The sequence below is a fragment of the Chiloscyllium plagiosum genome, chromosome 16 (assembly GCF_004010195.1).
Source record: "Chiloscyllium plagiosum isolate BGI_BamShark_2017 chromosome 16, ASM401019v2, whole genome shotgun sequence".
Lineage (NCBI taxonomy): Eukaryota > Metazoa > Chordata > Chondrichthyes > Orectolobiformes > Hemiscylliidae > Chiloscyllium > Chiloscyllium plagiosum.
The window spans coordinates 39,680,061-39,706,524 of NC_057725.1; the positions used below are offsets into that span (position 1 = coordinate 39,680,061).

Sequence of the window (26,464 nt, forward strand, 5' to 3'; positions counted from 1 at the left end):
CAAAAACATTACACAATAGCAGGAAATCATGTTATTTACAACTGTATGGACACAAGCTGATGAAGGAAGTGAAAAAGGGAAGAAAGAACTACCTAAGTTTGGAAAAGCCAGTTTGGCTTTTTTCTGATTCCAATTGTTTTTCAGAGCTAAATATGCCCCAATAATCATATTAAGGAGCATATTTTGTTAAAAAAAAAAGTCAGGCTACTTAAATACCAAATTAATCAGAACTTGAATTCTGCTCTAGTAAACCAGAAGTTGTTTTTTAAACAGAACTTCACTGATAAACTATGGAGGAAGTATAACCACTTAGTGGTCCGGCTTTTTTGCATTTATCCCCAACATGCTTCGCATACAATGATCTTAGCTTTACACGAGCTGTTAATTGTAAATAATATATTTTTCTTGGAGGAGAGGTGAAAACTTAAAGAAAGTGGATCAAACAGATTAAATATGTCATATTTAATATCTTATACTGTTTAAAATTCTGACTTTCATTGTCCATCATCTGTCATAGTAATCTACATGAAATGTTTGTTAGCTTAGTCAAAACAAGTAGCATTTTCTTTAAAAGTATCAAATTCCCAGTTATTTGCTGAAATGAAGCTGCAAGATTCCATTGTTTAAAACAAAAATAATTTTTACTGTTGTTATAAAGATACATGAATGAAATATTAATATGACCAACTGCTTATTTAAGAATTTAATAACAAACTATTCAACAAAATCACTTTTCAAAACAAAACACACTGGTTTACAGCAACAAAGATATTGTATTTATAAAGAACACCAGCTGTTGGATGTACATAGTCTACAATGCTTGTGGGCTTAAAATATATTCCTATGGACACAGGAAGCCAGACAGAAACTATCAGTGGAACAACAACTTTTGTCCTTTCTTTCTCTTAAATCCACTGAGAGGCCTCATTGCACAGGTGGAAGGATTTGGCCAAAGTTCTTTGAAGACATTGTGAGCATATGGTGGAAGTGGGGTTGAGAGTGAGGGGAGGGGGAAGAGCGCAGCGGCAGACAGTACTTAGGGGCAAGAGCAGGAAAAAGAGCAGGCATAAGCAGGAGAGAAAGAAAATTACTGAGACAGAGTCCTTCAAAATTAGTCTTCCTAATTAAGAAGAAGTGTGCCTGATGTATGTGTGCGTGCGCACGTGTGCTCCGTAGGGTGTCATAGAAACAAACCCTTCAGTCTAACTCATCCATGCCAACCAGATATCTTAAATTAATCTAGTCCCATTTGCCAGCATTTGGCCACATCCTTCCAAACCCTTCCTATTCATGTATCCATCCAGATGCCTTTTAAAATGTGGCAATTGTACCAACCTCCACAAATTCCTCTAGTAGTTCAATCCATACATGCACAATTTTCTGCATGAAAACATTGTCCCTTAGGTCCTTTTAAATCTTTCCCTCCCTCACCCTAAACCTATGGCCTCTAGTTTCAGGCTCCCCTACCCTGAGAAAAAGACCTTGGCTATTCACCCTATCTATGCCCCTCATGATTTTATAAACCTCGAGAAGATCACCCCTCAAGTTCTGACACTGCAGGTAAACCAGCCCCAGCCTATTCAGCCTCTCCCCTTAGGTCAAACCCAGCAACATTTTTGTAAATCTTTTCTGAATCCTTTCAAGTTTAACAACATCTTTCCTATAGCAGGGAAACCAGAATTGAATGCAAAAGTGGCCTAACTAATGGCCTGCACAGTTGCAAGAGCGCGTGCGCGCGCATGCCGGCCAGAGCGTGTGCGTGCGTACGCCGTGAAGAGCACATGTGTGTGCACATCGTGAAGGTGTGTGTGAGCACGTGTGCATATGCCGTGAAGAGCATGTGTGCACATGCGTACATACGCCATGAAGAGAGAGCATATGTATGCAAGCTGTGAAAAGCATTCATGTGCACATCGTGAAGATGTGCGTGTGTACACTGTGAAGAGTGTGCATGCGTGTGCACGCCGGGAACAGCTTGTGCGCACACACCATGAAGAGCGGGTGTACGCACATGTACACTGTGAACAGCGTGTGTGCATGTGCATATGCGGTCAAGTGTGCCAGCGCATGCGTACGCCATGAAGAGCATGTGTGTGTGCATGATATATTGGTGTTGTGAAGAGGGTATGTGTGTTAGTGCGAAAAATAAAGGGTCTGTGTGTGTGTGTTATAGAGACAAAAAACTATGTGTTTGAGAAATAAAGGGTGTGCCCGTGTCCATGTGTGAGAAAGAGATAAAGGGAGCGCGCATGCATGACAAAGAGAGGGAGAATGTGCATGCATGAGAGAAAGAGAAAATGGGGAGTGTGCATGCGTGCATGTGAAAGAGAAAGAGAAAGGGAGTGTGCATGCTTGTGAAAGAGAGAAAGAAAGAAAGGGAGCATGCACGAGCGAGACAGAGAAAAAGAAAGGGAGTGTGTGTGTGTGCACAAAAGAGACAGATGATGGATGGATAGAAATTTATTCTTATTTATATTTGTGAAAATACAAAAAAAGTATATAAATCACCACAAAAACAAAAAAAAGAGACAAAATCAAGACAAATATCATTTTTTGTTCATTCCATGGCCTCTTTGTTTCACAAATCAGCCACTGTGTAAGACCGGGGCCTGCCCAACTGCTGAGGTAGGTGGGATGTCACAACTGACAAAGACCAATGCCTCTAACTTCCGAGCAACAGCTTTTGTCCAACTGTCGAGGACCAGAAGCCTATCCAAGTACCATCTGCTGAGGACGAGAGGCCCTGTTGAAACTGCCGAGGACCGGGACCTGTCAAAACTGCCGAGGACTGAATGCCCATCATAACTGCCAAGGACAGGGGCCTGCCAAAACTGCCAAGGAACCAGGGCTGTCCAACCAAAACTGCCACACCTCAGCCACAGAAAGTAAAGATTATGAAAGGCGAAATCAAGAAATAAGAAGAAGAAATAATTAAAACAACATGGCTGGTCAGCCAAAAGGGAGTCGATGGGCCAAGAGCCCAAATACTACCTAACCTACCGTCTCTGCCTTCTTGTTTTTGAGAGAGAGAGAAACAAATATCCTAAGGCCTCACGAACTGTTTGCTCCAGTGGTTTCTCTGCAGCTCTGCCTTAAAACCTCTCTTCAAAATAAAACCAGGACAAAATATACCTCTTAAAACCACACAGGTTGGAGGATACAGTGGTCTCTGAACTGCGTGTACCCCTGTTTGTATGAAATTCCACATCAGCCCCGGGTTCCGGAACACTCCTCAGGAGCCCATGCCCCACAACCTGAGTTGCCTTGAAAGTCCCCTCCATGTCCTGGAGGGGTTTCCTTTACAGGCAGCTGCTGCACCCTTCCAGTTCTCCTTTGTCTGTAGTCCAGACATGCCTTGGTGTTCCAGTCTATTGCCGGATAGAGGAGTTACCACTGAGGCATTCTACACAAGATTCTTCCCTTTTCCATCAAGGACCTGGGATAGGGGATATTCCAATGCAATGTAGTTTAAGATGTTTCAGACTCCAGCCCAATTGTTTATTTTGAAGTGCTGTGGAGTTCATGGACCATGTATATGATGGTTGCAGGAAACGACACCACTTCTTAATTATTTGAAAAATCTTTTGTTGTTCTTTGGTTGGACTTCAGCCCCGCGCTCCTGATCTTTGCACACACGGGTTGGTGGGGGTTGTGGGTTGGGTGGAATCGCTGGACCTCCTCATGAGCTTGCTCCTGGACCCAACTTAGATAGGTCCAAGCAGCAGGCCATGGATGCTCAACTGCTGGCCTCTTTTCCATGACTATATGTGTGTGTCCAGCTGTCCTTGGAGAGGAAGCATACTGTCCACCAACAGACTTGAAGCCTTTACAGGGAGATGTCACTGCAGGGCTTGGAGTCCATTGTCCATCCAACTACAGTGCTATTTGGCTCTCTGCCTGTATTCCTGATGAAGGGCTTTTGCCTGAAACGTCGATTTTACTGCTCCTCGGATGCTGCCTGAACTGCTGTGCTTTTCCAGCACCTCTAATCCAGATAGTGCTATTTTGATTTAGTTCCCTCCTCCTTCACCTACTCTCATTCATTCTTGTTATTATTGCACTGCCCCTCGTGGGCAATACTTATAAAATATTTTTTGATTATTTGTCAATTGAATTAGTTGGCGAAAAGATTTTTTTTGAAAGCTGAGATGTCATAACATACCTGAACAGGTTGATTTTTTAAAAAGTTATATTGCCACTGGTTTTTGTCTTCAAAATTATAAAAAAGCCCAGTTCTTACAGGCTAGGGTGCCCTCTAACAACATTTTTATTTAGTCCTCTCCCTTGCTTCCTTACCCTTCCCTCATTTTTGTTTTTTGCTGCACTACTCTTGTGAACAATGCTTGTCACTTATTGTTTGTTTAGTTGATTAACTGGATGATTTGGTCATGGGTCTTTCAAAAGTTCTTGTAGTGCAGTGGTAGTGTCTCTGGCCCAGGAGACCTGCGTTCAAGTCCCAACTGCTCCAGAGGTATATCAGATGTCTGAACAGACTGATTTTGAAAACTGAGTTCTTGTGCAAGCAGTCGCTGACAACTGGCTCAGTCAATAGACTCAACGTTAGTTGGCATAGCGTCATGCAGCTTCCATTCATATTGACTGTGTTCCTGCATTCCTGACTTAAACCACATTCCTATAGATGACTGCTTGCCCCAGGGGAAGAGTTTCTTTTTTTAATCTATTTTTACTTAGTAAAAATATATTATTTTTAAATATTACAACAAATACAAAACAATGCAATTCAAAACAGTACAAAAATGGTACAAAACTAAACCCAAATAATAAAAAAAGTATTCCCCAGCCCACCCTCCTATACGAATGTATAAACGTATATAGAGAAGTATAAAATTTTAAAAAAACTAAAACTAGCTATTTAACTAACTAAATAAATACCTAACAACAAACAAATAAATAGTAATAACTCAGCCCAGCCAAACAAAACACTCATACATTCACAGTTCCTCCTCCCTGGATATTGGACTCATGAAACACAATCGTTACAGCTTTATAAAAGCCCTTGTTAGTGTGGTAGATAAATCTGTGTCCAGGTATTTCAAAAAGGGTTGCCATGCCTTGTAAAAATTCTCAGTTTTGTGGTGTACCATATTTGTGAGAAAATCCAGGGGAATATGCTCCATAACAATCTTCCGCCAACCCGACAGGCCTGGGGGATTTTCTGATATCCAACCTAGCAAGATATTCTTCCTTGCATAGAATGTAAGAATATTGAAAAGTTTTTCCCTTATGCGAGTCTGCAGGAAATACGATGGGTAGGCCCAAAGGAGCAAAATATGGCCCTTCTCCACGCCTACACCTAAAATCCTCTCCATTGCACCCACCACAGCGCTCCAATATGTTTGAAGCCTGTCACAAGACCAAAGACAATGGGTAAGAGTACCCATACAGACCTTGCACTTGGGACATGCTGAAAATACCCTTGGTTAAAATTTTGACAAAGTGGACCCTGTGGAGAATCTTCAACTGTAAAGAATGGGTCCTATTGCAAATTGATATCTTCCTTGCATTCTCCCAAATATCCTCCCATGCCTCTGAAGAAACTTCAACACCCAGCTCTCTTTCCCACATCTTGCAGAGTTGATCAGACTCATCTGAGGTGGCACCCCCCAATTGGTGATATAGAGTACTGACAGAGAATGTACTCTTAGCCTTTAGTAACCCTCTTTCTATGTCAGATTTGTAGGGATCAGTCAAAAGTGTGGTCCTTTTTTGAATAAAATCCCTAACTTGAAAAAAACGAAAGAGGTCTCTATTAGGTAACTCGTACTTCCGTACTAACTGGTCGAAGGACATCATTACATCTCCCTCAAATAAATCACCCATGCAAGATATATCCCACGCTGCCCAACGTTTAAATCCTGAATCTATCATACCTGGTTGAAAACTCACCATACCCACTAAAGGTGTAAACAAAGATGTTTTGCCAATATTACCTTCCCTCTGCCGAATTGCCCTCCATGCTTTAACAGTATTGATGACTATTGGGTTATGGCAATATTCCCTAACTGTCCTCACCTTGTCCAAAAACAGCAAACTGGTAAGGGGGCACCTTGCCTGGGAGACTTCGATATCTAGCCATATTGAAAGAGGGTCCCCACAAACCCAATCACTTACGTAGGTCAAAAGCGAGCTTAACTGGTAATTTTTAATGTCCAGAAGGTATACTCCCCCCAATCTGTGAGGCAACTACAGTTTGGCTAATTTAATGAGGGGCCGTTTACGGTGCCAGATAAAGGAGCTGAATCAACTGTTCAGTCTCCTGAGTGTTTGTTTATTGAAAATCAGGGGGAGCATCGTATAGGGTATAGCAAACGAGGGAGAATATTCATCTTAATAAGCGCTATCCGACCCAATCATGAGACTGGAAGTGCCTCCCATCTTTGGAGATCTTGTTTAATTTTTTCAAATAATTAAGTAAAATTGGCTTTGAACAGCCAATCCAGAACTGGAGTAATGAATATGCCCAAATACACAAAACCCCCGTGACCACCTAAATGGGAATCTATAGTCACTCTCAAGGGCCAACTCTTTCTTAAGACCACCCATAGGCATATCCTCTGATTTAGCAAAATTAATCTTATACCCTGAAAAAGCACCAAACGCGTGAATGCATTGTATCAGGCAAGGCACTGAGACTGCTGGATTTGTCAAAAAAATTAGGTCATCTGCATACAGCAAGATCTTATGTAATTTTGACCCCACTTCTGGAGCTGATATAGTGAGATCCCCACGAATGGCCTCTGCCAATGGTTCAATCACCAACGTAAAAAGTAATGGTGAAAGGGGACAGCCCTGCTGGCTGCCCCTAGAAATATTAAAATTGCTTGATCGCACCCCGTCAGTAATGACTGCAGCGAGAGGTACACTGTAGAGAACCTTTACCCATCTTATGAAAACTTCGCCCAGACCAAACCGGTCTAGAGTATAGAAAAGGTACGGCCACTCAACTCGGTCAAATGCCTTCTCTGCATCTAAAAGAAATCACTAATCCCTGTATTGACTGCTGTTGGCATGCTTGAATTACGTTAAGCAGCCTCCTAACGTTATTGGAGGATCTGTGACCCTTTATGAAGCCCGTCTGATCCTCTTTAATAATAGAGGGTAACACAGTCTCCAGCCTCAACGCAAGAGCCTTAGAGAGGATCTTAAAATCCACATTTAAGAGCGAAATGGTCCTGTATGAAGCACAGTCTTCCGGATCCCTCCCTTTTTTAAGGATAAGTGAAATATTGGCCTCTCTCAGAGATGGTGGGAGACAAACATGACTGCATGAATCATTAAACATATTCAGCATCGGACCTGACAGTATACTTATAAATTCCTTATAAAATTCACTGGGAAGTCCATCAGGACCGGGCGCCTTTCCACTCTGAAGCCGCCTCACAGCTTCCTGCACTTCTTGCTCTGATAATGGGGCATTGAGAAAGAACTGTTGTTTGGGAGTCACACCCGGGAGCTTCAGATCTCTAAAAAAGGATTCCATTTTGGCCTGCCCCTCCTCACAATTCTCAGACTGATATAACTTACAGTAGAGTCTCTGGAATGCCACATTAATCTTTTTAGAATCACATGTTAGGTTCCCAGACTCTTTCCTAATCGCTGTCATGGTTTGTGGGGCACTTCTCTTTCTGGCAAGGTTTGCTAAGTATTTGCCTGGCTTGTCACCACACTCGTATAACCTTTGCTTTGCAAAAGCCAGCTCCTTCTTTGCCGTCTGCATGAGCACGGAGTTTAGTGCAGACCGCAGTGCCATAATCCTCTGTAATTTGACCAACGAGGATCTGTCAAAATAGGCCTTCTCGGCTGCCTTCAACCGTGCTTCAAGGAGACGTTGCTGCTCACCCTTCTGCCGCTTCCTACTTGTGGAATATGAAATAACTAACCCTCTGGCATAAGCTTTGGCAGTTTCCCAGAGAACAGATGAGCTATCAACCGAGCCTATGTTGATGTCTAGAAATGCCCGAAATTCCCTAGAGAAATACTCCACAAACATGCTGTCCATGAGAATAAAGTGGTCCATTCGCCAGTACCTTGAATCCACTGTAACATCCTTAATTTTAACCATGAGGTACACTGGAGCATGATCAGAGATGGCACAAGCTAAAAAGAATAAACACCCCATAGAATATCAATATGAATAAAAAAATATTCTTTTATTAAAAAAAGGAGAATAAATACCCCACCCATCCTTTGGTATGTCCTCATTTAGAAATTTAAAATGTACATCTTAACCACCGCCAGACATAGTTTGAACCAAATTATTATCAATAGAGGAAAAAATGGTGCAATGCAGCTCAAGCTGGGAGAAGTGAAGGTGGTTGAGATGGTTAGATCTGAAAATGTGTTGCTGGAAAAGCGCAGCAGGTCAGGCAGCATCCAGGGAACAGGAGAATCGACGTTTCGGGCATAAGCCCTTCTTCAGGAATGAGGAAAGTGTGTCCAGAGCTGCAGGCCTGGCCTCAGATGCTCCTCCTCCCTTTTTAAGCATTTCTGGACAGCTGAAAATACAGGTAAGTCAATTTTTAAATGTTTCTTGGGGCTACACATTCTTTCCAACGCCCCAAGAAATCCTGATGACCTGGGTTGGGTGGGTTAAAGAACCGTCCTGCTCCTGCTGCGATGTGAAGCTCTGCAGTGTGATCTTCTCAGATCGCCGCCATCTTAGATCCCACGGAAGAGTTTCTTTTTAATTTTTTTTGTAATCTGGTCAATCGGTTTATTTAAAAAAAAAGAGAATTCTTCCCCAGTGCTCTTCGCCTACTCAACAAGGAATGGGTCCAGAAGTGAAAACTGGAAATTGATGCTTGTACTATATTATGGATTTACAATGAAACTTCTATAAATCTTTTGCTTCCTAATTCAATTTATGGAATTCTGTGAATGAAATCATTAGAACTTTTCCATTTATACTCATTTAGCTAATTTTTCACGTCCAGGTCTATCAATTGAACTTAGTGGTTCTTTGCTAAAACATAAACAAAAAACATACATATAAAAAGTTGGATTAACTACATTACATATCTGTGATTTCTATTATCTATCCTACCTTCAACTTGACCATTTTAGACTCCAGCCTTATGGTAGAAATAATGACAAAGACAACAGAATTAACTGTATCCTCATACCTAATCTAGAAATATTTCAAAGCATCAGAACAGACCAAGGGAATGTTATACAATGAACAGAGTATTAGTTAATTAGCACACTGAGTTTCAACATCAAAGGTTTAGGCAAGGTAGTCTCCTCATAGGCACAGAAGAACACAAACGGCGCTGGGTAAATGCTAATGCTTTAGATCATTAAAATAGTATTCTACTTTTCACATTAAAAATATTTTAAACTTGAGAAAGCTCAGTAAATATGAATAAAACCTATCCTTAATATAACACAAATTGTGAACAAGGTAGCTATGCAGAATTTGGAAGATTCACAATTCCACACTCTGAAGGTGTATCTGTCTGAAGGTTGGAGGACACAAATGCGACACATAACAGTTCCATTCCACGACATGAGCATCCCTCACTCAATGATACATCAAAATAAAAATAAAAGAACAGAAATTTGAAGAACAATTCATTATCACAAGTGTGGACAGAAGATTCATCTGGAAGAAACCTCTGAGCCAACTTCAAAGTTCTACAATATAGGTTAGCAATTGTGGACCACATATTAGACATAAATAATTTCTGACAAAAAGTCCTTTGATCTTTTTGTCCAGTTACATTCAAATAAGAATAGACCACTCTGCCCTTCAAGCCTGCTCTGCCATTCTATAACAGCATTTGAAATATTGTGAGCAGTTTTGGGCCTTTATCAAAAGGAAGATGTACTGGCCTTGGGAGGGGTATCCAAAGGTGCTTTATAAAAATGATCCCAGGGATGAAGGTCATTATTAAGAAGGTCTTGTCACAAGAGGGGCGGTTAAGGACTCTAGGTCTGTACTTGAGAGTTTAGAAGGATGAGAGGGGGAATCTCATTGAAATTTACAGAATTTTGATAGGCCTGGGCTTGGAAAAGATGTTTCCACTAGCAAGAAAGACTAGGACTCCAGGGATAACCTCAGAGTGAAGGGACAACCCTTTAGTACTGAGATGTGGAAGAATTTCTTCAGCCAGAGGGTGTGAATCTGTGGATCTCATTGCCGCAGAAAACTGTGAAGGCCAAGTCACTGAGTGAATTTAAGACAGAGGTAGATAGGTTCTTTATTGGTAAGGGGAGCAAGGCTTACGCAGAGAAGGTAGGAGAATAGGGTTGAGAAACATATCAGCTTTGATAGAATGGCAGGGCAGAACAATGGATCACATGACCTAATTCTGCTCTTAAATCTTATGGTCTTAAAGCTGATCTGATTTTAACTTCTCCTCGACATTCCTGCATTTCCCTACAATCTTTCATCCCCTTGGTAATCAAGAATTTATCTACATCTGCCTTTAAATATTTAAAGATTCGGTATCCATTGCCTTTACAGGAAGGAAATTTCAAACACACAACCCAGAAAGAAAAAAATGCTTCCTCATCTCGGTCTTAAATGGGCAACCCTTTAGTTTTAAACTATGAATTGCTTCCACTGTTTCTACCTTCAAATAAAGGACATGACTTCTGATTCTCTGCTCTGGATAAGGTGAAATAACTTGTCACAGTTTGTGATTCTCCCACAAAAGGAAAAATCCTTGCCACATCCACCTGGTCAAGTCCCCTCAGGATCTTAAATGATTCAATTAAGTTACTTCAGTTCATGGATTTTAACAATTAGTTTGCAGCTACATTTTGAAATTACATTGCAATAAGAGGTTATGACAAGCTGCCAGAAAAGTTAACATTTTACTCATTATTTTACTGCTGTTATTGAAAGCTTTGCCAATTCAGCATTCCTTGAGATTATTTTAGCACCCAGAATCACTGAAAATTTCAGAATGGAAGGAGGCCATTTGGTCCATCATTCTTGAATTGACTAATGGAAACAGCAGCTACTGTTAGAATTCAAATCTTAAACGATCCCAAATTTAACACTAATTGGCAGAGGCACATGCAAATTCCTGAAAAATAAAAATACAATACTGGTTCAGGATAGAGAAGAAAAAAACAAGTAACAAGTAACCAAATAAGAAAAACACACAAGATAAAATCCTCCAAACATCTCATACTATTTATTCCTCTTTCCCTTTCCCAAATCCTAAGTATTCACTAATTGATATTGACTGTTTGCTATAACTAATGAACAATAGACCCATTGATTTCCTCCCCCTTTTGTGGGGAGACCGGGAGTGGAGGGTGCTGCACGCAGCAGTCCCCTGCAAATGCAGATTGTGGTGAATCACAGACTCCCAACCCTACTGCTTGTCTGTGGTGCTGTGGAGTCCATAGACCATGTATGTATGGGGTCTGGACATCTGCACTCCCTTTTTGGTTTCCTTAAAGATCTTTTTTTATGTTTTTGGTTACACTTCAGCCCCACACTCCTGATCTTTGGGCAGCCGGTGCGGTGGGCGTGGGAAGGCAGGTCAGAGGATCTCCTCGTGGATCTGCTCCTGGGCATGGCCAGGTCAGCCATAAACAGGTCCTGCAGTGGGCCTTGAAGAGGGCTGTTATTTTAATCCAATTCTGCCCCTCTTCTGCAGTTACATTAGGGACCGGGTGTCTTTGGAGTAGTAGCACGCAGTGTCTACCAACAACCTTGAGGCTTTCAAGGAGAAGTGGGCACCGCAGGGTGTGGAATGTTTTCTTCTCCCTTCGATTCTATACTGATTTGATCTCTGCCCTCACCTTCACTTTTTTGATCACTTAGCAATACCCTTTTTTGAGAAGGGCATTGCTTGTCACTGGCCACTTGGATGTTTCTTTTCTTCCTAGTGGTGGAGTACGAATAAAGATTTCTGCACACATTGTCCTTCACGGTGTCCTGTACCTGCACCCACACGACATGGGTGCTGGGGAATAAATAAGCACTACTGCACTTAGGCGGTAGTATAGGGATTTATATATTTTTTTAAATTATGTAAAGTGGGGATTTAGAATCTCCTCAGTTCAGGGGACCGACTCCAAGCTGGTAAGTCACACAGCCAGTATGTGCTGCTGTTGGTTTTTGTTTTTGGGGCACCGGATTCCTGAATTGGCTGACCCACACAGCCAGTTGGTTACTGGTATTCCTTTTTTGAGGACTGATTTCTAAACTGGCTGATCCCACAATGTGTAAAAAAAACAAAAAGAAAACAACAATTGATTAGTGTTCTCCTGAAGAAGGGCTTATGCCCGAAACGTCGATTCTCCTGTTCCTTGGATGCTGCCTGACCTGCTGCACTTTTCCAGCAACACATTTTCAGCTCTGATCTCCAGCATCTGCAGCCCTCACTTTCTCCTTACAATGATAATATGCCTACTTCTGAGTCAGAGGGCCTGGGACCTAGTCCCACCTGCTCCAGAGGTGTGTAATAACATCTCTGAACAGATTGATTAGAAAATATCTAGACCCACTGATTAGGGATCTCTTGTGCAGCGACCATGTTCCTACCTCTGAGTTAGAGGGTCCCAGTTCAAGTTCCACCTGCCCTGGAGGCGTGTCATAACATGTCTGAGTAATTGGATTAAAATAACTGGACCCACTGATTGGGCTTATGATTTCAGAAGTCACGCTATCGTCCCAAAAATGCTAGTGATCACAAGAAGTCTCAAATTGCAAACTGTAAAATGTATAATAATATGCTATCAAAGAAAACTTTTTTATTCGTAGGAAATGGGCATCACTGGCTAAGCCAGTATTTATTGCTGAATATAAAAAAATAAATGTCATGATTAAAATAGACTTATGTAGAATATGAAAAATATAAAAGAGGGCATGCCCTTTACAGTGGAATCAATTCATATTGGTCTATTCAAATACATAAAAATCTAAGGTAATGATTTGATAAGTAGGTTACTCTACTTTATATAAACAAATAATTAATCCTTTCTTACATTTCTTACAGAAACCTCTCATGTGACATAGGTGCTCCAGAGTCGTGTAATAACATCCCCGAAAAATAGGTTAATTTTAAAAAAAAATTCTTACACATATTGCATCTGTCAGCAATTTTTTGCACACAGTCATTAGATCCGATTCTCTCGGTATCCACTGGCTCAAATTGGCTGAAGGCCGGCAGCAGTGATTTTAGGAACCTCCGGAGGAGGCAGAGATGGATCTTCCACTTGGTACCCCATATATGTTGGTAAACATATGTTGCCAATGTGGCAGCCTTCTTTTAAAACTGATGTGCTGGGGTCCCCCATCAGTGAGTTATTTAATTATCCACCACCATTCACAAGCGTATGTGGCAGGACAGTAGAGCATAGATCTGATCTATTTGTTGTGGAATCACTTTGACCGGTCTATGACTTGCTGTTTGTTATGCAAATAATCGCATATTGTAACTCCACCAGGTTGACACCTCATGTTTAGGTACACCTGGTGCTGATCCTGCATGCCTTCTATGCTCTTCATTGAATCAGGGCTGATCCCCTGGCTTGATGGTTGGTAGAATAGGAGATATGACAGGTCATGAGTTTGCAGACTGTATGGGAGTATGGTTGTTGCTGATGTCCAGAAAACCTCATGGATGCCCAGTTGCTAAATATGTTCAAACTCTATCCCACTTAGCATGATAGAAGGTACCCTTGTGGTCAAGACAAGACATTGTCTCCACAGGCACAGTGCAGTGGTCACTCCTACCACTATGTTTCAGGCAGATGCATCTGCAGCAGGCAGCTTGATGATGATGAGGCTAAATGTGTTTTTCCTCTTGTTGCTTCCTTCACCCGCAGCCGCAGACCCAATCTAACAGTTATGCCCTTGAGGACTCAGCCAACTTACTCAATAGAGGTGCTGGCAAGCCATTCTAAGTGGTAGTTTTAAATGTCCATCACTAAGTGAATTTTGTGTCTTTGCCACATTCAGAGCTTCCTCCAACTGCAGTACTGATCCAACATCCCAGTGAGAGTAAGCATGAGCATATCCTTGACATCAAAGCCACATTTGACTGAGTAAGCATCAAGAAACTTCTTAAATTTACGAGAGTACCTGCCTCCACCACTCTCTCCGGCAGCACATTCCATATTTCTACCATTCTCTGGGTGAAAATCTTTTTCACCAGATCTCCTGTAAACCACTTACCCCTCAGCTTAAAGTGGTTACTAAAACCAGAAGGCATATTACAATCCATCTGCTAAACCATTGCTATTCACTCAACTTGTCTATATTCCTTTTTGCCAACTCTCTACCTTCATTAGATAACACACTTTCATGACGATCTTAATGTAACCAGCAATTTTAACTGCCATATATTCAATACTCTTATCCAAATAATTGACATACTATAGATTGTAAATAGTTGAAAACGTAGCACTGATCCCTGTGGCAATGCAATCCAAGAAAGACCTATTTATCCATATGCTCTCCTTCCTATTAATTAACCTATCCTCTACGCATGTTAATATGTTTCTCCTAACAGGAGTCATATCTTGTGAAGCAACCTTTATCATGGAACCTTATTAAATGTCATTGGGGAATCTTTATTTCTCTGAATGAGTATAGTTCCAACAAAAATCAAGATGTTTGACACTATCCTGAGCAAAGCAACCTGTTTGACTGGAATTCTATCCACCATCTTAAACATTCATGCCTTCTAATACCAGCACATCATCGACAAGATGTACTGCAGCAACTCAGCAAAGATCATTGGTCATTGGATAGCACCTTCCAAGTCCTTGAGACCTATCACCTAAAGAACGAGTGCATGAGGACCCCATCACACATTAGTCCCCCTCCAAGGCAGTGACTTGGAATTTTATCGTAATTTATTTATTGTTGGTGGGTCAAAATCTTGGAATACCCTCCCTAATACCATAAGATGTGGAGTTAACAACATTGATTGCAACAGTTTAAACAGACAGCTCACCACCTACTCACGGACAGGAAGCAATAGATAATAAATACTAACTTTGCCAGCAACCATCACATCCTGTGAACAAATAAATATAACGATGACAATATAGTGATCATAAAAAGATAAATGTTCTCCTACTAATTGTGTTAAATGAATCTGACTCATTAACAAACCTATAATGGTTTGCACTCTTATTGGTTTCAGACATTGTTGCAGAAACCCATTCTGCAACATTCAAGAAATGTACTAATCTGTTTATTATAACCCGTAAAAAGTTAAGTCTGTTGCTAAAACCATTCTGACTTCATGACATTCTTGCCTATTCTCTGCTTGTACATATCAAACACTTCATAGCTACTTCGAGGAGGCCTCTACATAATTCCTACTGTAGGTTTTTTCTATAGAAATCCTTTTCTATTCCTTCATTCTCGTATATCCTCTTAGCAGTGCAATGACTTCATCCATCATGATGACAGATCTTCCTCACTTCCATTTTCCATCTTATAACCTAGCTTATTTTGTCACCAGTGCTGACCATCTAATTGTTGTGTCTCAGTAATTATAACCATTTCATGGCCTCCAAGTTGAACTTAACATCTGTAATTGTTCGATTTGTTTCTTATGCTCAGCACATTGGTGTAAAAGACACTTATTTGAATTATACGCTTCTAATTTGTCCTTCTACTCCAATGTTTTACTGACATATTCATTTTAGTTCTAATTCTATAATTAAGTTTTCATCTTTTGGTTTCTTTTCAACATTTTTGACAATTATTCTACTCTCTTCCTTTCCATTTGTTTTAAAATGATTTATGCCACATTTTCCACCTGAGCCTTTGTCCAACATGTAGCAATGTAAAATCCTTCTCACTATTCTGTTTATCATTAGATTACTTACAGTGTGGAAACAGGCCCTTCGGCCCAACAAGTCCACACCGACCCGCCAAAGTGTATACCACCCAGACCCATACTCCTACATTTACCCCTTCACCTAACACTACGGGCAATTTAGCATGGCCAATTCACCTAACCTGCACATTTTTGGATTGTGAGAGGAAACCGGAGCACCCGGAGGAAACCCACGCAGACACGGGGAGAATGTGCAAACTCCACACAGAGAGTCACCTGAGGCGGGAGTTAAACCCGGGTCTCTGGCGCTGCGAGGCAACAGTGCTAACCATTGAGCCACCATGCCACCCCAATATATAACGTATGTGAGATTCTAACTGAGAAGGACTTGGCATTACAATATTACTGAGTCGGGGAGGGCAGGTATCAGTTGCTTTTAATCTATAATGGTAAAATGAGAGGAATTATGAATATTTTAGCATTTGCTAACACTGGACAATAAAATATCTTGAGAACTCCACGATGGCATAGAATCATGCAATTCATGGCATACAATCTGTAGGCAGTCAATTTCTTTTATAATCCATGTGACATTTTATAAATTCCTACTTTGGAAATATAATCAGTCTGACTCAAGATTGGAAAACATATGGACTCTAACCTCACACCTTTAGATTAGATTAGATTACAGTGCGGAAATAGGCCCTTCGGCCCAACAAGTCCACACCGACCCGCCGAAGCGAAACCCACCCATACCCCTACATTTACCCCTTACCGAATACTACGGGCAATTTAGCTTCGCCAATTCACCTGACCCTGCACATCTTTGGACTGTGGGAGGAAACCGGAGCACCCAGAGGAAACCCACGCAGACACGGGGAGAACGTGCAAACTCCACACAGTCAGTCGCCTGAGGCGGGAATTGAACCCGGGTCTCTGGCGTTGTGAGGCAGCAGTGCTAACCACTGTGCCACCCAAATGGATTGTCTGAACGGAGATGGTCACCTTTTTTAATAAAACCTAAAATTATCTTAGGAATCTGACTTGAAAGTAGTTCTGGGGTTTGCTTATTAATGAATCGAAACCTGCAACCCATTGTAAAAGATGAAGGACTTAAGAGCAAACTAGGTTTGTTCAATATATTGCACAGTATGCTCTTTTGCTATAAATTGTGTCCTATGAGCTTTCTCCACTAGCTATCTGATGAAGGAGCAGTGCTCCAAAAGCTCGTATTTCCAAATAAACTGATTGGACTATAACCTGGTGTTGTGTGATTTTTAACTTTGTCCACTCCACATCATAGAACTACAGTGAAGAGGCCCTTGAGCCCATCCAGACTGTACCACCAAAAAGATCTATACTACCTTCACTTTCCAGTGCTTGGCCCATAGCTTTGAATATCAAGACATTTCAAGTGCTCATCAAAGTATTTTTTAAAAAGGTTGTGTGGGTACCCACCTCTACTAACCTCCCAAATAGTGCATTCCCGACCTCTATCACTTTATGGGTGAAAAATATTTTCCTCAAGTCCCCTCCAAATTTCCTGCTTGTGCAATACATTCACAAGCAAGATGATGGTCTTTAACCTAGTGCAAATTTGTATAACACTGAAAACTCTCTGTTGTAGAATTCCTGCATAAATGAAAATAATAATAAAATTATTCACTCCAAGACATTCAGGATTGATAGGGGACAGAAGTGCTGGTGACAGTGGCACCTTATGGTGCATGTTAACTATAAGTATTCTTGCAGATGGCATAGCTCCCAGTGCTTTCCTGGTGATTCTGAGCAAAGTTCTTCTGCTTAATCCAAGGTGATCTACCTTTACCTTTAAATGTAGATGCAAAGCTGCAAATCATGTCTGCTTCAGGTGGAACCCATCCCAATGATATAGTTTCTTCCCATTTCAATACTGATACCATTGTCTACAAATGCTTAAATATCTTTCCTTTTGCTCTAAACATAAAATGCAACACATTAAATGTAACACTGCAATTAATATTTGTTTAAAAATAAATCAGAATAATAATCATATATATGTGGAAGACCAATATGTGAAAGCAATTTAGTTTAGAAACTTTTGAAAACTGATTAAATATTATGCCAAAAGAAACTTAAGCTGGTAAACATTAAATTCATTTAAAAATGCTAAGAAATCAAAGAACTGGTTTACACTGTGCATGTTGTTATTTATGATTACTATGCATAACAACATGAACTGGCAATAGACGCACAGAAAAAGAAATACACTGGAACACATTTTAAAGTATTTAATTAAAACTAGTTTAATTCAAGAGCAGATGTACACATTCACTCAGAAAATGCTAATGTGGGGACACTCATATTCCAATAGTACTCTTGATTCATCCCCCTACAGCTGCATTAGCTAAATACCAAATATCGTGCCAGGATTGGTCCTGCAGCATCCCCAGAGAAACATGCAGCAGTTACTGCCTTCCTGTAGAGAGTTTCAGTAACAATGACATCATCCTTTCAGAGCCTCGCTTGAGTGGAGCTGATGTGGAAGGACTCAAAGGACAGTATGAATGCAGATGATTCAAGCCCACACTCCACCCCCTCTAAGGATCTCTCTTTGTTTACAAGATGGTCTAGATTGCACCGGTGCACTGCATTCAGAATGCAAAATAATTATTAAGCAACTTTATTCATACTAAACACAACACATACAGGAAGAATGATGCTATTACACTAGATTTATGAATGATTAATATTCAAAACATACCAGTAAATAGAAAGCACTATCATATTAACATACACACATTGCAGTATACAACACATACTTTCTGAGCAGAATGCAATACAAACTTTGAGGCTTTTTTTTTCATTTTATAGCTTTTTTTTATTCTTTACATTTAAGTATGTACATGTATAACTGCGATGCCAGGGTGTAAAAGGCTATGGGCCAAGTGTTGGGAAAAGGATCAGAATCATTTGACAGTTGTTTGTGACTAGTACAGCCCCGAAGGAGTGAAGGGCCTTTTTCTTGGCTGGAAACCTCTATGATTCAATTCTAAAAAGTGTAATCTTCTTCAGATAATAGCATTCCATTGCAATATTAATTTTAAATAAATAACACTCAAAATATAAAAAAATTCTGATCAACTTGCTAATTGATGGAAATAAAGAGAAAAAAAGGTTAAATAACATCCTTCTATGCTATGACCAGGTTCTGAATTAGTACTGAGTGGTGCATGCATAAAAAGTAAGATTAAAGGAAATAGTGTGAGAATTTTAAAACATTCATTGAAATATACATATCTGCAAACTTAAAATCAAACTCCACACAGAATATTAATCAGAGAAAGCAACCACTTGCTGTACCATTTTCACATGCAATAACAGCACAACAGGAGCAAGATTAATTGTGTTTCTAATAGTTAGACATTAATATAATGAACTTAACTTTGTTCCTAACGTTTTCAAAATGCACAAATCTAGGTCATAGTTTAAAATACCATCACCAGCAAGCCCTGAGAATCAGTGGAAAATGATAGCTGTCGACCTATTTAAAGATGGTCAAAAGAGGAAACAGATAACCACACAAAAACCGTGTACGTATTGATAGACGTTAAAACAAAACTATATTATACACTAAATAGCGAAATGCAGTGCCTTTATTTACAGTTGTATCAGTGTATACGACTATAGGCTTAAGCATTCTCGCATGTTTTTCAAAGCTGCCAATAACAGTACTTTAATAAATTCAGTTGCGACTCAATAGATATTCCAAACAACCGACTATTAGAGGACTCTATGACTCAAAAAGATAAAATCCACACTTTAACGCTGTCAAAAGAGCGGACAAAGCGAACTCCATTTGCAGGGATTGTGAACTGTCAAAAGACAGCTCCATATCATCACTTCCTGCATCACTAAGTGGCATTAATGCTGACTTTATCGGGACCTAAAGACGCTACAAATTAATGTAAATCTTCACTTCTATTCGCTCGGATTCCGAAATGCTTATCCTGAAGTGCTGGTCGTCATATATTTTTAGAGGAGCTGAAAGATTTGAAGGTTCAGCTTTCCTTTGGTTCCAATCATAGTGTGGAGAGAGAAACTGGCAACAACATTTAAAAACGAGACGCTCACCCGAGAGCTCGTCCGGTTCCAAGCCCGTCTCGACATCCAGCCCACAGATGACGAAGTAATCGGCGAAGCGGCAGCCGCTGCTGGTGGTGGTGGTATTGTTGGCGGTCATGGCGAGCAGTTGGCGGCCAGCGAGTACTGGCTCCGGATTTTCTCCCTCCCCCCCAGCTCGAGCTCTGTGCGGCCGCCCTTTCAGACCCGGTCAGCAGCGGCGCGCGGCGCTCCCATCACAGCTCGAGCTAGAGCCGTTAGAACAGTGCTGCACTGCATGCTGGGCCACGCCATCCACAACCACCCTTTTAGGGGGCAACTAGCTCCGCCTCACAATCGAGACTGCACCACTTGGAATGTTCACACACCTTCCAACCTTCACCTCGATTCAACACTCCTCTCATTCAAACCATTATTCTTGGCATATCTGCAATTTTAAAAAAAACCTTGCAAGTTTCTATCCATTTAATTTTCCAGCTGATTGAAACTTGACAGAATGAGGAGGTTTCTTCATCCGCAGCAACTGTGTCAAAATTGTGCTGACATAATTGTACTGCAGATCGAGTTGGAAAAGGAACACCCTTTTTTTAAAAAAGGAATTTAAGCACATTTCTTGACGTTTTTCGCTCATCTGTAGTAGTCTGGAAATTTGCAATTTATTTCATAAATTGAATAATACATGTTTTATTAAAATGCCTTGAATACTGATAAGAAACATATTTGGTAATGCAGTTTTAATGATGCTGTACGGCATTACTCATCACGAACCAATCTGTGCTTTAGGAAGTATCCGTCTTTTCAGAACTACCTACATTTAACACTTTAGATATTGCTGGTTTATTGAGTGTCCAAAGACTTTATTTCGTTATCGTTAGGCATGCTATTGTTTTATTTCAATTCTAACGGCTACGCTCTGACAGGTAAATAACATACATAGCATTAATTTGACAGCAAGGAAAAGGTGCAAAAATGACGGCGGGAGGAATGAGTGTGCGTGTGTGTTAAAACATTTGAACAGAACTGAAATAGGCCATTTTTTCAATTGTTCCATGTTGACATTTCCCGGGCCGCACTCCCCGCCCCACATTTCAAACATATTTACTCATTATGTTCTCAAATTCCTTCAAGTCCTTTCCCTTATCCATCTATCTGGCTAATTTGGATGTTGGCATAAGATTTACTCGGAATCATGGAAGTGAATGCCAAGGTCTCAAAACTAACAATTTTCCCATGCATTCTTTCTAAATCTCCAAATTTAATCTTCCGTCTATAACCCTCACTCTTGAGGCCTCTGCTGTCCACCCTTCCTCATTCTCTCATAATTTTAAACCCTTCCGAAATAAAACCCCATATTTTGCACTGTTATATTGAAAGAAAGGTTCCATTTCAGAGCAACAGATTCCAGTAATCAATTATCTTCCCAAGGAACAAAATAATCTGAAGGATAGTCAAAAATACATATAACTGTAAACCTGTGGTTCTGTTTCCTGACGTCTCTTGCCACATTCCATGTTATAAGACCAAGACATAGGAGTGGAAGTAAGGCCATTCGGCCCATTGAGTCCACTCCGCCATTCAATCATGGCTGATGGGCATTTCAACTCCACTTACCCGCATTCTCCCCGTAGCCCTTAATTCCTTGTGACATCAAGAATTTATCAATTTCTGCCTTGAAGACATTTAGCGTCCCAGCCTCCACTGCACTCTGTGGCATAAGATTTACTCGGAATCATGGAAGTGAATGCCAAGGTCTCAAAACTAACAATTTTCCCATGCATGTTATCTTTAATCCAATCTTATTGCTTATTCCTCTGACCAACATAAATTTCACCTTGTCACTTCAGTATTCTCCTCCTTCGTTATTCTCTTGATTAATCTCTCCTTTGAGTCTGCCTTTCCAGATCCACCTGGTGAATGTTTGCTGGCAACTAAACTCATAGTTAACGGACACTACTAAGAGAAGTGACTGCACAACACCCCATCCATCTCCACCATATATTGTAAAATTTGTGTCCTAAAAACAGGAATTCAACAGTTTAACTCAAAATGACTGGGATGGCTCAGACATGCCATTTAATCTTGTATGCAAAAGACAAACTAAAACATCCTATGCACAGGACGTAGTTTAATGGATTCTGGATTAGTGGTGCTGAAAGAGCAAAGGCAACATCCAAGGAGCAGTAAAATCGACGTTTCGGACAAAAGCCCTTCATCAGGAATACAGGCAGAGAGCCTGAAGCGTGGAGAGAGTTTAATGGATATTGTACCAGTAGACAAAATGTTGTGAGTTTCACTGTCACCATGCCATGTTAAAATATTGTAATCACTTCATTGGCTAGATACAGTAAAACAAATCATTACAAACAAAACAAATCAGTAAAACAAGATATTATTTAAAACTCAGCTCAATCCTTCAGGCAAGGAACTTGGTGTTCTTGCTTGGCCTGGAAGATATTTCACTCCAGAAAAAATGCTCAGTGAAATTCAATTTGAACACTATCTATTGCTTTGTCACTGTCCCCCACCAAAAAAAAATAGCAGACATATTAACCAGCAATAAGAACTACATCATTGAGCACCTATGCTGGAGAGAATGTAGAATGAGATTGAACATCAAAAAGCTATTCAGACAAGAAACTGTTGAAGTGGAATACACATAAACATCACAAAAGAACAGACCATGACTGGAAAAGCAATTTGAATGTAAATAAAGAATTGCAAATATCAATATTATAACCATCAATAGCAATTGTGGGATTATAAAAATATGTACAGGTATTGAATAATGTTATTGTTTCTGGACTTTATTCTTGACATATTTGTTTATATGTCTAAGAAAATATACAAGGAAAGGTAATACCTAAAAGCAATTACAAGATTAATACCAAAATAGGTGACCAGAAGAACCATTCTATGTGGATATGAAGCTATAAAAGAAAAATAAATCCGTAATGTCCGTTTTAGCTTTATCTGTCCTATCCCATTTATTTATTGATTTTTGAATAATAATCCAGTTAATGCACCTAATAGTTAATCACAGTCCAAGGCCTCAAACACGCCTTCAGGTGAAACATTTTAGTCTACTACATTCGCTACTCAAAATGTGATCTCCTTTACATTGGCAAGACTAAATTCAGACTTTGGATTAGTGGTGCTGGAAGAGCACAGCAATTCAGGCAGCATCCGAGGACAGGCAAAATCGACGTTTCGGGCAAAAGCCCTTCATCAGGAAGGCGTCGATTCTGCCTGTCCTCGGATGCTGCCTGAATTGCTGTGCTCTTCCAGCACCACTAATCCAGAAACTGGTTTCCAGCATCTGCAGTCATTGTTTTTACCTCGTAAATTCAGACTTAGTGATTGTGTTATAAGACACCTCCACGCTATCCATAGGAATTATCCTGATCTCCCAGTTGCTTACTATTTCAATAATCCAGCTTGCTCCAACAAAGCACAACACAACCTTGAGGACTAACACCTCATTTTCTGTGGAGACACTTTAAAGCCTTGAGGTGCCAACATTGAATTCCATAATTTCAAAAACTAACCACATATCTGTTACTCAGAAAGGGATTAACCAAGAACAGTCAGGGGCGGTCATGTCTGACCAACATGATTGAAATTTCCAATAAGGTGGCTAGGTTGGAGATAAGGGTAATGAATTTAACACAGTCTGCTTGGACTTCAGAATGCCTTTTGATAGGGTCCCACATGGGAAACTGATAATAAAGGTAAAAGCCCACAGAATCCAATCAAATTTGGCTAATTGGATCCAGAATTGGCTGAGTGGCAGGAAGTGGAGAGTGATGATTGAGGGGTATTTTTGTGACTAGAAGCTTATCCAGTGGAGTCCCTCAGGGAACAGTGTTGGGGCTCTTGGTGTTTGTGGTATATATAAATGATTTAGACTTGAACATAGGAGGGTTGAACAGTACGTTTATGTATGAGACAAAAGCTGGTAGTAAATAGTGGCAAGGATAACCTTCAATCGCAGAAGGATATAGGCAACTGGTCAGGTGGCCTAATCAGTGGCAAATGGCATTCAATGTTGATAAAGTGTGAGGTGATACACTTGAACAGGACAAACAAAATAAGGGAATACTTAGTAAACAGTCGGAACCTGGGAAGCTCCAAGGATCAGAGGGACCTTCGTATGTATGTCCCATAATGTAGCAGGACAGGAAGATGAAGTGGTTAAGAAGACAACTGGGATACTTGCCTTTATTAACTAAGGCATAGAGTTTAGGAGCAGGGAAGATGTGCTGGAATTGTACAAAATGTTCTATAGGCCATAGCTAGAATATTGAGTGCATTTCTGGAATCCACATTATAAATGGGATGTTATTGCACTGGAGATGGTGTAGAGGACATTTACCAGGATATTGCCTGGGCGAGAGAGTTTTAGTTATAAAACAAGATTGGATAGAACTGGGGTTGTTTTCCTTGTAGCAGAGGAAAGTGAGGGGGACATGACTGAGATGTATAACATCATGAGGAGCATAAGTGGGGTAGATAGGAAGAAACCTTTCTGCTTCTCGGAGGGATCAATCACCAGGGACACAGATTCAGGGTAAGAGTTAGGAGGTTTTCAGGGGATGTGAGGAAAATTCTATCAGAGGATGGCAGAATCTGTAACTCACTGCCTATAAGGGTCATAAATGCATAAACCTTCAAAACATGTAGGAAGTATTTAGATCTGGACTTGCAATGCAAAGACTTACAAAGCTGGAAAAATGGCATGAGAATAGTTAGATGCTTGTTTTTGACAGGCATAGACTCAATGTGCCAAACAGCTTTTTCTGTGTTTTAGACCTCTATAAATCTGTGACACCAAGACATATAAAGCATGCTACCCAGCAATCCTCCCTGTGCTGCTGAAAAGGAATTCAGGTCAGAGCAATCAACATCAAAGGGGATCCTTACTCATTACCCTAAAATTATTTTTCCTACTGAGTCCACCTACAAAGAAAACTCTGACTATTTGACTAAAGAAGTCATTGCAACTGTGAATTATATTCTGCACACAGACAACCACCATTTCAGCTGCAAGCTATGTGGTTGCAAGGATATCCTTTAAAAACTGAATGGAATTTCATCTTTATTACACAAAATAAAACAAAGAACTGTGGATGCTGGAGATCTGAAACAATTACAGAAATTACTGGAGAAGCTCAGCAGGTCTGGTAACATCTGTGGGGAGAAAGCAGAATTAACATTTTGAATCCTAATGAAGAGTCACTGGACTTAAGATGCGAACTCTGCTTTCTCCCAATATATGCTGCCAAACCTGGAGAGTTATGCCAGAAATTTCTCTTTATGTTTCATCTTTATAAGTATTATTTATCATGATCTGCATTTCATCCTTGTGTACTTTTAGTTAGTAATTAGCTAATTATTAATAAGTGAAAATAACTTAGTATAAAATAACCATTATCTTTTTAAGGTTAGAGTTTTGCTGCTGGTAATTTTTAAATTAATCAAATACACACACACACTCAGCTCATGGATAATTGAGGCAACACCTTGTATGGGTTTTACAATAGTTTGTTAAATTTATTAAGAAGCAATATGATACATTTGCTAAATAGACAGGAAAAGTATACAACCTGTAAAAGATGAATGACTTACTGATGGTTGGCATAGAGTACGTTGATCTCAATATACTGTGATGGCAGCATCCTGTACTCCAGCTGAAATGTTAGAAATGATTCCTTCACAGTTCCTCCATATTCCATGGTCAATGTTCCAGCTGCCTGACGACGATACCCTGCTTCCAAGCATTCACTTATTGATATTTTGTAAGCAACCTGGTCAAAGACGTTATTACACGCCATGGAGCAAGTGGACCTCTGATATAGAGTCCTGAGTATGAGATAGTGAAACTAGCACTGCACCACAGGATCCCAATGAATTGGCATCAGCTCGGACAGCTCACATCTGAAGACATACCGTTAATTTTCACATGGGATGTTGACAAAACTCAGCTCTACCTTAAAACGCAGCTCTTTCACCTCCTCCACTATTATGAAGCTTTTTATCTGCTTACCTACTAACCAGCATTGAATGAGAAGAAATTTCCTCCAATTAATTATTGAAAGATTGAAGTAATTGTTTTATCCTTGCTCCTAGCTTCCATAGCTATGACAGTCTTTCCTCTCCCAATCAATATCAATCTTGATGATACACTAGATCTTGAGAGAAGGTTCTGGTAGTATACTTGTGCAATCTGTAATTCTAGGAGAAAGTGAGGACTGCAGATGCTGGCGATCAGAGCTGAAAAATGTGTTGCTGGAAAAGCGCAGCAGGTCAGGCAGCATCCAAGGAGCAGGATAATCGACGTTTCAGGCATAAGGGATTCCTGAAGAAGGGCTTATGCCCCAAACATCGATTCTACTGCTCCTTGGATGCTACCTGACCTGCTGTGCTTTTCCAGCAATACATTTTTCAATCTGTAATTCTGTCAATATTTGCTTAAATCGGATAATCCATCTTTGCCTCTGTCTCTGCTTATCACTAATTAATCCTTCATTCATGCCTTTGTTATCTCATTCTGGACTATTCTAATGCACTCCCAATATTCTAAT

General features: G+C 40.3%; 1 protein-coding gene across 6 annotated transcripts in view; it reads right to left on the reverse strand.

Moving 5' to 3' along the window:
• The window catches only part of LOC122557812 (DENN domain-containing protein 5A-like), a 264,214-nt gene extending 243,633 nt beyond the window's left edge, over positions 1-20,581 (reverse strand). For 3 of the 6 annotated variants that reach the window (XM_043705883.1, XM_043705884.1, XM_043705885.1), the window contains exon 1: positions 19,896-20,580. In XM_043705883.1, coding sequence (XP_043561818.1) covers positions 19,896-20,004 — 109 coding nt within the window. In that variant the 5' untranslated portion in view covers positions 20,005-20,580. Of the gene's footprint in view, positions 1-19,895 lie in introns of all 6 variants that reach the window. The other 3 variants (XM_043705881.1, XM_043705880.1, XM_043705882.1) reach the window with 2 other exon arrangements.
• Between the last annotated feature and the right edge of the window lie 5,883 nt (positions 20,582-26,464).